The sequence below is a fragment of the Monodelphis domestica genome, chromosome 3 (assembly GCF_027887165.1).
Source record: "Monodelphis domestica isolate mMonDom1 chromosome 3, mMonDom1.pri, whole genome shotgun sequence".
Lineage (NCBI taxonomy): Eukaryota > Metazoa > Chordata > Mammalia > Didelphimorphia > Didelphidae > Monodelphis > Monodelphis domestica.
Genome location: NC_077229.1, coordinates 64,454,044 through 64,466,720, shown reverse-complemented (window position 1 = coordinate 64,466,720; position 12,677 = coordinate 64,454,044). Strand labels below are relative to the sequence as shown.

Below are 12,677 nucleotides of genomic sequence, written 5' to 3'. Positions count from 1 at the left end.
TCTAGATAGAATAGAAACAAAAACTGTCTGGCCCCCTTACCAACAGCTGCCACTGTCTGTGTGTTACAGACACATCTGTCCCACTCCCACTGAGTCACATATTTCTCCTGCTAACTTCTTAAGTTTTCTTACGAAAGAAACATGTCTCACTTTGACCTTTTGTTGTCTCTGCCACTGTAAAATTTGATTGGAGGTGTTTTTTTTGTTTAAATGGGAATATGAGGAGAGTTCACCTAGTTAGCTGCTGCTAATCCACCATTTTGGCTCCAGCCTATTCACATAATTCTTCTTTGTGATATATGGATTCACACTATTTTATAATTCTATAGTCATTTTGAATGGGTTTTCTTTTCCTCTCCCTGCTTGATATTTGTTGGAAATACAGAAAAAAAATGAGGATTGTTCCATTTTTTTAAAATATCTCATTACTTAGTTGAATATTTTAATTGTTTAACTTAATTTGTGGTTGATTCTTTAGGGTTCTTTAAGCAGGCCATCATATCATCTGCAAATACTGATCACCCCCCCCATACTTATTTCTTCAATGTAGCTTCCATTCTAGAATTATTTCTAGCATTAATGGTGATAATAGATGTCCTCATTTTACTCCCAAGTTCATTGGACAGACTCTTAAAATTTCTCTGCTATATATATTGCTGACTCTTGGTCTTAGCTAAATACTGTTTACCATATCAAAGAAACACCTATTCATTCTTATGCTTTTATTTTTTTTATTTTTTTTAAACCCTTACCTTCCATCTTGGAGTCAATACTGTGTATTGGCTCCAAGGCAGAAGAGTGGTAAGGGCTAGGCAATGGGGGTCAAGTGACTTGTCCAGGGTCACACACTTGAGAAGTGTCTGAAGCCAAATTTGAACCTAGTACTTCCTGTCTCTAGGCCTGGCTCTCAATCCACTGAGCCACCCAGCTGCTCCCCATTCTTATGCTTTTAAAATAGAAATGCAATATCCTGTCAAAGTGTTTACATCATTTATTGTTATAATAAGATTTATTATTTTTGTTATTAACTTGGTATATTATATTTATAGTTTTCCTGATTCTGAACTAAGGTCCCATTCCCAGAAAAAAAATACAGTCCTGTGACAGTGGAAAATCTTTTAAACATGGGACTGTAATTATTTTGCTAATGTTTTATTTAATATTTTTGTATCAGTAGGGATAATATGGACTTTAATTTTATTTCCTTTCCTTTGTCTTTCCCTTGTATAGATATCAAGACTATGTAATAGCAATAATTTTAATAGAATTACATATTTTTATAGTAGTTTATATAAGATTGGGATTGATTTTTCTTTGAATGTTTAATAGAATTCACTTGTAATTTCATCACTAGAAACAAAAGAAAATTGTTGAGAGAATAGCAGGAATGCCTTCACAGAAAAGATGGCATTAAAACTGAAATTTTAACAAAATTAGATGAATTTAATCATTTCATAGTGGAGGGCACAAATGAGGCATTCCACTCACAGAAAAAAAAAGTGTGAGGATTCTTTTCTGCCCCATAAAAATTTAACAACTTTATAACTGTTTAACCCCTTCCAATTTCCTCTTGGGTGAGAAAAGGGAGGGAAAAAAGGAATATGTTGGTGATTAAGGAATAAGTTAGGTAGAAGTAATTTCTCATAACTGAAGTATTCTAGAAGAAGAATATACAAATATATAAGGAGGAGTTGGGGGAGCAGGCATCACTTAAACTTCACTCTTCTCAGAATAGACAAAGAAAGGACAGTTGAATTCTAATTCCCATATTATAATAAAGGGGGAAAGGGGGAGAGATTTATAATAAAGGTAGAAAGGATGAAAAGGGAATGGAGTCTTCTTTCTTCTAGGCAAGGACAGAGTGAGAGGAGGTGTTGTTGTTTATCTAGAGGAGAGAAGAAGGATAGATTTTGTCTTTCCCCCCTCAGTCCTTTCTGACTAGACCCCCTCACTATGGCTGCCTTCAACTCCTACTGCTAGGCTCTCTGGGATCTTTGTTGAAAGAGGCTTCAGGTGTAACGCCTCTTTCTTCTGGAGAGAGACAGGCCACTTCTATGCCCCCTCAATTCAGGCTGTCTTCTAATAAAGCTGGAGTCAGTTCTGGGTCCTAATAACTGAGTTTATTTAAGGGAAGCAGGAAAGGGACAGAGCTAATGAAGGGTAAGGATTGAGATTCTGGAGGGAAAAAGGGAAAGGGGGCCCCTATATAATTAACACTCTCCCCCCCCCAAAGTTAGACAGCTCAGTTCAGAGTAGAGAAACTCTGGTTTCTTGTCTAGCAGAGCAAGTGTCCCCAAGTTCACGGGTCAAAGGGAGTTATAGAGATTTTCTTTGTGGACTGCTTGTCTCTCAAAGTCCTTGTCCACTGGCTGGGGTTTGGGGAGGATCTGGGATCATGAATTCAGGGAGAGAAAGATCACTGACCTTGAGATTCAGTCAGAGTCAAACCCCACTGCTCAGGTACTCTCTGCCAGGAGTCAGTTTCAACTGCCTGAATCAGCGCTCTCTCTCTCTCTTCTCTCTCTCTCTCTCTCTCTCTCTCTCTCTCTCTCTCTCTCTCTCTCTCTCTCTCTCTCTCTCTGTCTCTCTCTCTCTCTCTCTCTCTCTCTCTCTCTCCAAGTGCATTTCTGTTCATTCTTCCTTCACTGCTTGCAGGATTCTAGCAGCTCTTCCAGGCTTATTCCCAAAATTGAATACATAATGCCATACATATCTTCTTTTGCACCCCCTACAGAGATTTTACACTTGCATTCAACTCAGCAGGGAAATAAGGGGAGACAGACAAAAGAGATAGACTTAAAAATGATAGAAGGGAGGGTCTAGTTGAGAAGGGAAATGACAAGCAAAACAAAATGTCTTCCTTAGAAGGACAAATCAATTAACAGTAAATTGGACTGGTTCCTTCCTCATTCATGAAGTTTAGAATGCAAGGGAGGAACCCCTTCATTGTGAGGCTAATGGAAAATGGACCATAGTCCTAAACATGCTGTAATTCAATTATCCACCCTTCTGATCACAGGTTCTAGTGCAGAAAGCAAGGGCAAGATAATGACCACAGCTGGAGAACCAGAGACCATAATGACTACAACTTCCAGCCCTGCAGTAAGAACACACTCTGTTCTGGCAACAACAGCCTCAACCACTGCCTCTGATATTGACTTGGAAAAAATCACTGTGCCTGCTTCCTCTGCCTTGCCAGAGACCATGGTAGCACCAGCTGCCTGGTCTGGAGTGGCGACCAGCCCATCTGAAACTACGCTCATTGCCGAAATCTCTACCCCACCTGGGGCTGGGACAGGAGGAGGGAGCCCCATAGGTGTCCCTTCACACCCTGCTACCCCTGACACCACAGCATCGACCACAGCCTTCCCCTGGACTGATGTGCTCCCAGCAGGGTCTACAAGCACTTCAGCCACAAGTCTTTCCAGTGTCAGTAGAGAAGATCCAAAGCCAATGACCTCTCTGGACACATCTGCTTCAGAGACCACAGTCATGGCTACTGCAAGGGAAGGGCCGGCCCTGACTGAGTCCACAGCCACGATGGACATCAGCAGAGGAGCTGAGGCTGTGGTTCTGTCCACAAGTGATTTGCCCACCAGCTCAGCTGCCCCTCTCATTCCCACAGATAAAGTATCCACCCAGACCACCATGATCACTATTGCAGACACTGGTAAGAACAGTTCCTTCATTATCTTCCCTGCTGGAACACAGGGTTGTATTTTAGTGAAATACAGGCAGGAAACAGTCACCACAGTTATGGTGTCTGAGTCTGACATGTCCAAGGAGGAGGTCAACCTTGTCCTTTATCCCTTAATGACAAATGAAGGGTGTGTGATGCAGTAGTAAGAGCAGGCATTCATGTCAGAGGACCTGGGTTCAAAGCTTAGATCTGATATTTTCTACCCATATGGGGAAGATGGATCAGGAAAGACAGATCATAAGGATGGAGCTTTTAAAGGATGGAGAAGATAAGCCTTTGTTTGGAATTGTGACTACACACCCATTGGGCAGTTGTGGACAAAACACCTCCTGGAACTTTGTGGATAGGATTGAGAACATGCCCAGGGCTAGAGTTATCAACTCATTCATACCTGCCCTGGGCAGATGAATAATAGCTAACACATAGCGTGCCTAGTATATAGCTGACACATATTAGGCCTACAAGATTAGTAGGGTAGTACTAAGAGAGACCCATTTGGAGGTCCTACCAAGAAGACTCAGAAGGTGTTCAAGCCAGGATTCAAATTGTAGGTGTTCTGACTCTTACCTAAAGTTCTTTCTTCTAGACCACAGTGAATACTCTTTAATCAAACATGGTGGGGGAAGAGGAAGCTCTATGCCAGTGGAATGGTGGGCTCAATAATGGGCCCAGAGTTGCAAAGTAGTAGATGACCCAAGCTTTTATGATGTCTGCCCTGTGCAAGACCCTGGGGCTGAGGATGCAAAAATGAACAGCTCCCCTGAGAGGAAAGGTCAGGATGGAGTTCCCTCCCCCTCTGATCAGGTGATCCAAGCAGAGCATGTGACAAACACACCACCTCTATATCTCATAGACTGTACCCTTTCCTGTAGTATTCATGTAAGCATGTGGTCAATAGTTTTCATTCACAGTTGGTTGTTTTTCTTTCTGTCCCCCCATTTTCTTTAGCACCATCTCTGACTCCATCACCTTCCTCTAGCACTGCAGGTAAGAATTCCTCTGTGCCTTTGATACCTTTCTCTGCACAGCCTTTAGAATAGGAGTTTCAGAGTGAGGAGTGAGGTTCCCAATGCTATGAACTTTCATATTATCAATCATAGACATAAAGTTGGAAGGAACCTTAGAAGTATCCAGAAGTATATATATGGCCTCTCATTTTACATATGTGGAAACTGAGACCCAGAGATGTAAAATGATTGGCTAACGTTGATTGGATAAGACTAGAATTGACCCACAAAGGTCACCTAGCTTAACCCTTTCGTTTCCAAATGTGAAAACTGAGACCCAGAGAAGTTAATTAAGATACCCTAGGTCACAAATATAGAATCAGAAAAATCAGTGATATTTGAATTCAGGACCTCTGATTACAAAGTCATCATTCTTTCCACTCTATTATGTTGTACTGAAGGTCCAAGAGAGATTTCAGCCCCAGCATCTCATATTGAAACTCTTTATACTTTGGGGAAGGTTCCTTCTATGTACTCTCCAAGGGCAGAGAATTTGTTTGTTTTTATTTATATCCTTCCTATTTAGGACAGGGCTGGGCACATAATAAACAATTAAATCAATGGTGATTGATTGATTGCTTTGATCCAATGGGTACACTAGTGGGGTCCAGTTTACTAGGAAAATTTGTCTTAAAATCCTCTCTCTTATACCTACCCAACTGCAGCCTATGGAAAAGGGAAGGGGAAGGGAATAAGCATTTATGTAGCACCTATTATGTGCCAGGCATTAGCATTATGACTAAACATTTTTTAAGAAATATTATCTAATTTGATCCACATAACAACCCTATATTTAGGCCCATTTTTCAGGTGAGGAAACAGAGACAAGCAATGACTGAGTGACTTTCCCATGGTAATACAGGTAGTAAGGTCTGAGGTTAGATTTGAACTGGGGTCTTCCTGACTCCAGGCTCATGTAATGGAGGGAGAGAAATGGAGTCCTCCACCACTGAGTTCAGGACCAAAATGTGATAGAGAAGGAATGGAGAGAGGATAGATTGGTTTCTCTCTCTCTTTCCCTGGTAAATCGCACACTGGTTGCTTTCAGAATCACAGATTACTGTTCCCTCAAAGATTTGATTGAAGCAAAGTATAGGACAGATAGCTTCTACCTCTCTGAGAAGAGAAGTGGAACTTTTCTCCCCCCAAACTCTCAGTCTCCCTTATTGGATACTATGAAGCAGGCACTTGATCTTATAAATAGTTATGTGGGGCAAGTGAGTTGTGGGATAAGGTAATGGGAAAGTGGGAAATAGGAAGTCCCTAAAAATAACTCCTCCCAAGTCCTGCAGGGTTAGGCTCTGCCTGCCTTACCCTATGGGGTCAAATTGTGAGAGTTGTCCTGACTCCTAGCTGTCATAGCTATGATATCAAATTCAAGGACTGTTTAGAGGGATTGAGAGGAAATTTTGTGGTGAATAGCTTCCTGGCAAAGTCCTATTCACCCTGGTTTGTCTTCACTGAATGTGTGGGGTCAGGCTTCACAGGAGGATGTTCCAGGCTCAGAGGTTCGTTTAGATCCACCTCTCTGGTGGGCTTCCCAAAGAGAAGTGAGTTCAGCTCTTTGGATCTTCTCAGTTCCTCTTCCTTCTCCAGAATTCTCTCTCCTTCCTGCCCTTCCCCACTCAACTTGATCTTCCAGTATGATGGTCTGCTTCCTCTCTTACATTGTAAAAAATAGACTCGAATACAGGACTACAATCCCCACGAGCCTTTGCTCCACTTCCCCAGAATGCCTTGTAATCTCACCTGGGCCAAGATTGAGAAGGTATTTAAGCTGATTCAAAGGCTTTTGAGGGGTCTCTCTCTTGGCTCTCTTTTGGACTTCCGTTTTGGAGCAGATGCGTCTCTTCCGTGATGTGAGCTTATTTTGTCTAGGCCTCTGGCCTAGGCACATGTTTCTTACTTGTATATTCTTTAATCTTCAACCTCTAATAAACCTCTAAAAAATATAATACTCCTTGCAGAGAGAAACTAATTTCTACCTGCCTCAGATGCCTCAGTCTCCCCATCTCCCCTAAATTTTAACTGTTACAACATTCAGCACTCTCTCCACTTTGCCACATAGTTACTTCTATCATCTGAGCCACAGAGGTCCTAGTGTCAAGGGTCAAGAAGGGAGACAGAGCCAAAGGTTCTGCTCTTGAGCAATGAACTTTGGGTAAGGTGAATGACACAAATGGGCAAGTCACTTTATCTCTGTGAGCCTTGACTTCCTCATATGCAAAAGAGGATACTAATAGCTATAGGACCTTCCGTTCAAGGTAAGTTTCTATGATCTTCTTCCTCACTTTGGCATAATAATTCACTTGGACCTTTGGTGATTAATTGTACTTGGTCCCACCCTTTTAGAGCCAAATCTCAGGGATTTACCTCTAAGTCTTGTCCATTCTGAGGCATTGTTTTCCATCCAGGGATGCTTCATGGTCCCTAGTTTATAGATTGATTCCTACCCATTAGCTCTGTGATTCCTGTGACCTGGTCCTACTCTAGTATGGCCTCTGAGTGTTTCCAAGAACTACTATAGCCAGTAGATCCTGGAATTGGTCAGAGGTCAGAACTGGAAAACTGGACCTCTCTGATGTAATTGTCTCCACATGGCTCCTAGCAGCCCATCAACCTGGTGGACAAGGTCAGGTTTGGATCTCTAGGTGTGGTTGGAGATAAGGATGAGGAGACAAATGCCTCTAGATGATCTTAGATGAGGAATGGAGGCAGACCATCAAGTCACTTTCTGGACAAGAAACTTCAAGGAAGGGAAGTGTCCCAGGTACTATAAAATCCCTAAAGCATCCTTTTATTCTGCTGTGACTGATTTGCCTCTCTTAATTGACTTATTGTCCTCGGTTAGTAAGGGAGTCTGAACAAGGAGAGTTCAGGTATCTATCTATTTCCAATAGAAAATCGCCTATGCTATTAGAGAAGCTGTATGTCATTCAGCATTGCTGAGAAATCAGGCCACATGGTTATCATGTTGCTTAAAAGCCTCTGATATCTTTTATCTTTTAAAAATTTTACTTTAATTAAAAAATAATTTAAGTCAAAGATTTATTTTCCTAATTACACCTAGTAACAATTTTCAATATATGTTTACTGAAATTATAAGTTCAAAATTGTCTCCCCCCTTCCCTTTTGTTGTCCCGCCTCTTGGAGATGGTAAATAATTTGAAATGGATTATACATGTATTATCATGTAAAATAAACATCCATATTGGTCATTATTATAAGAGAACACTCATATAAAACCAGAGCCACAAGATAAAACTGGTCCTAAACATAATGTGAAAATAAGTATGCTTTGATTTGCAACTGATTCCCATATTTCTTTCTCTAGAGGTGGAAAATAATCTTAGTCAAAAGTCTTTCAAACCTGTCCCAGATTGCTGCCTTTCTGAGAATAGTTTAGTCTTTCACAGTTGATCATTTTAGAATATTTCTGTTACCGTGTACAATATTCTCCCTGTGCTGCTGATTTTACTCTACATCCGTTCATAAAGATCTTCCCTGCTTTTTCTGAAATTATCCTGCTTATCATTTTTATAACACAAAAATACTCTTATCACCAGCATGTACCACAATTCATTCAATCCACAATTGATATATATATATATATACATATACATATATATATATATATATATATATCCCCTCAATTTCCAATTCTTTTCCACCACATAAAGAGCTGCTATAAGTATTTTTTGACAAGTAGATTCTTTACCCATTTTAATTATCTCTTTTGGATAGAGACCTAGTAGTGGTACTACAGGATGAAAGACTATGCACAATTTTTTAGCTCTTTGGGCATAGTTCCAAATTGCCCTCTAGAATGGTGGGCTCAGTTCACAAACTCCAACAACAATGCATTAGTTTCCCAATTTTGTCATATGCTCTCCAAAATTTATCACTTTCCTTTATTGTCACATGGACCAATTTGATATGTGTGAGGTGGTACCTTAGGATTGTTTTAATTTGCATTTCTCAAATCTAGAGTAATTTAGAATATTTTTCCAGATGATTATTGATAACTTTGATTTCTTCACCTGAAAATTGCTTATCCATATCCTTTGACCATTTGCCAAATTGGAGAATAACTTGTTTTCTTATAAATTTGAGAAATGAGACCTTTATCACAGAAAATTATTATTTAAAAAATTCCCCAGTTTGTTGTTCCCCTTTACCCTTGGTTCCATTGGTTTTGTTTGTACAAAAACTTTTTTAATTCAATTCAAAATTATTCACTTTACATCCTATAATACTCTCCATTTCTTGTTTGGTCATAAATTCTTCCCTTCTCCACAGGTCTGGAAAGTAAACTATTCTATGTTCCCCTAATTTCGTTATGGTATCACTCATCATATCTAAATCATATACCCATTTTGACCTTATCTTGGTACAGGATGTTAGATACTGGTCAATACCTAGATCCTACCATGAACTTTGATTTTTAAGATATCATTTTTTTAGTTAGAGGTAGAAAAAAAATTTCAATTTTTCATATTAATTTTATTTTAAAATATTTTCCCTGTTGACATATTTGATTTTCTTTCCTTTCCCTCTTCCCTCCCCCATCCCAGATCCAATAAGCACTTCTACTAGGTTATATAGATGTTACCACTGATAACACTTTCATATTATTCATTTTTGCAATAGAGTAATCTTTTCAAATACAAACCCCCAATCATATATCTATATAAACAAATAATTGGTCATTCATTTTTCTTCTGTGTTTCTATTCCAACAGTTCTTTCTCTTGATGTGGAGGGCATCAGGATTGTCTTGTATTAGCAAAGTCCATTACATTGGATTGTTCCACAATGTTTCACTTTCTGTGTATAATGTTCCCTTGGTTCAGCTCATTTCACTCTGCATCAGCTCCTGGAAATCTTCCAGTTGATATAGAAATCCTCCAGTTCATCATTCCTTACAGCACAGTAGTATTCCATCATCATAATATACCACAATTTGTTCAGCCATTCCTCAATTGCGGGACACCCCCTACATTTTCCAATTTTTTCCAACCACAAAGAATATAACTATGAATACTTTTGTACAAGCACTTTTCATTATTATCTCTTTAGGGTACCAACCTAGTAGTGGTATTTCTGGATTATAGGATATGCATTCTTTTAAAGCTTCTTTGTGCATAGTTCCAAATTGCCTTCCAGAATGGTTGATCAATTCACAACTCCACCAGCAAGGGCATTCCTATCCCGATTTTGCCACATTCCCTCCAACACTTATTATTTTCCTTTACTGTCAGATTGGCCAGTCTGTTAGGTATGATGTGGTACCTCAGTGTTGTTTTGATTTGCATTTCTCGAATTATGAGGGATTTAGAACACTTTTTCATGTACTTATTGATAGTTTTGATTTCTTTATCAGAAATCTGTCTATTCATGTCCTTTGACCCTTTGTCAATTGAGGAATGGCTTGATTTTTTGAAAAATTGTCTTAGTTCCTCATAAATTTAAGAATTAGACCTTTGTAAGAGAATTTTGTTATAAAATTACCCCCAATTTATAGCTTCCCATCTAATTTTGGTTGAATTGATTTTGTTTGTATAAAAGCTTTTTAAATTCAAGTAATCAAAATTATTCTTTTTACATTTGGTAATGTCCTCTATCTTTTGCTTGGTCTTAAATTACTTCCTTTCCCATAGATCTGACAGGTATACTATTCTATGTTCACCTAATTTACTTATAATTTCCTTCTTTATATTAAGTTTTTTGCCCATTTTGAAATTATCTTGGAATAGGGTGTGTGATATTGATCTAAACCTAACCTCTCCCATACTGTTTTCCCAGCAGTTTTGTCAAATAGTGCATTCTTGTCTCAAACGCTGGGATCTTTGGGTTTATCAAACACTTTCCTCCTTTGGTCATTTGCCCCCCCCCCAGTCTATTCCATTGATCCCCTTTCTATCTCTTAGGCAGTACCATATTTGATGATCACCACTTTAAAGTGCAGTTTAAAATCTGATACTGCTAGGGTCTCCATTCTTCACATTTTTTAAAAATAGTTCCCTTGATACTCTTGATCTTTTGTTCTTCCAAATGAACTTTGTTATAATTTTTTCTAATTCTATAAAAAGGTTTTTTTGGTAGTTTGATAGGAATGGCACTGCATAAGTAAATTAGTTTTGGTGGGACTGTCATTTTTATTATATTAGCTCATCCTACCCATTACCAATTAATGTTTTTCCAGTTGTTTAGATCTTGTTTTAGTTATGTCTAAAGTGTTTTGTAGTAGTTTTGTTTATATAATTCTTGAGTTTATCTTGGCAGATAGATCCCCAAGTATGTCATTACCTAGAGTAATTTTAAATAGAATTTCTCTTTCTAATTCTTGGTGCTGATTTTTATTGGATATAAAAAGAAATGCTGATTATGTGGTTTTATTTTGTATCCAGCAACATTGCTAAAATTATTAATTATTTCTACTAACTTTTTAGTTGATTTTCTTGGGTTCTCCAAATATACTATCATATCATATTCAAAGAGTGATAGTTAATTTCCTCACTGTCTACTTTAATCCCTTTGATTTATTTTTCTAATTGATGCAGCTAGCATTTCTAGGACACTATTAAATATTAGTGGTGATAATGGGCATCCTTGCTTCACTCCTAAACTTCTTGGGAAGGTTCCTAACATCCCCATTGCAGATGATACTTATTAATTGTTATAAACAAATACTGTTTATTATTTTGAGGAATGGCCCTTGGCCCTTCTATTCCTATATTTTCTAGTGTTTTAATATGAATGGGTATTGTATTTTGTCAAAGGCTTTGTCTGCATCTACTAATATATGATTTGATTTTTGTTAGCTTGGTTATTGTTGTAGTCAATTATGTGGATGTTTTTCCTAATGGTAAACCTGGCCTTGCATTACAGGTATAAATCCCACTTGGTCATAGTGGATAATCCTTGTGATGACTTCCTGTAGTCTTTTTGCTAATATTTTATTTAAGATTTTTGCATCAATATTAAGGAGATTGCTCTATAGTTTTCTTTTTCTGTTTTTTTCTTCCTATTTCTTAGGAATCAGTACAATATTCATGTCATGAAATAAATTTGTAAGACTCCTTTGTTTATTTTCTCAAATAGTATGTGTAGTATTAGGATTAGTTGTTCTTTATTTAAATGTCTTATAAAATTCACTTGTGAATTCACATAACCCTGGGGATTTTTTCTTAGGGAGTTTCTTGATTGCTTAATCAATTTCTTTTTCTGAGATGGGATTATTTCCACTTTTGTCAATCAAGGCATTTTATATTTTGTATAAATATTCATTTATTTCCCCTAGATTATTATATTTATTGACATAAAATTGGGCATAGTGACTCTTAATAATTGTCTTAATTTCTTCTTTATTAGAAGAGAGATGACCCTTTTCATTTTTGATACTATTAATTTGATTCTTTTCCTTTTAAAAAAATTTGATTCACCAGTACTTTATCTATTTTATTTGTTTTTCAAGCACCAGCTCCTGGTCTTATTGAATAGTTCAATAGTTCTTTTACTTTCAATTTTATTAATTTCTCCTTTCATTTTTAGGATTTCCAATTTAGTTTTCATCTAGGGATTTTTAATTTGATCTTTTTCTAATGTTTTATGTTGCAAGCCCAAGTGGTTGATCTCCTCCCTATTTTGTTGATCAAGGCACTGAGAGATATGAATTGTCTAGAGTACTGCTTCACATATATCCCATAGATTTTTATATGTTGTCTCCTCATTGTGATTCTCTTCATTGAAGTTTGTGGCTGTTTCTGTGATTTTTTTTTCTTGACCTACCCATTTTGAAGAATTAGATTATTTTGGTTCCAATTACTTTTAAATTTGCCTTTCCATGGACTCTCAGTAATTATAATTCTTGTGGCATTTTGATCTAGAAAAGTTGCATTTATCATTTCTGCTTTTCTTCATTTATTTGCAATGTTTCTATGCACTAGGACATGGTCAATCTTTGTATAT

General features: G+C 37.7%; 1 protein-coding gene across 2 annotated transcripts in view; it reads left to right on the top strand.

The window, feature by feature from the left end:
- The window catches only part of LOC103093249 (mucin-16-like), a 165,882-nt gene that overhangs the window by 39,711 nt on the left and 113,494 nt on the right, over window positions 1-12,677 (top strand). For both annotated transcript variants that reach the window (XM_056820567.1, XM_056820566.1), the window contains exons 17-18: window positions 3,020-3,670; window positions 4,649-4,687. In XM_056820567.1, coding sequence (XP_056676545.1) covers window positions 3,020-3,670; window positions 4,649-4,687 — 690 coding nt within the window. The remainder of the gene's footprint in view (window positions 1-3,019; window positions 3,671-4,648; window positions 4,688-12,677) is intronic.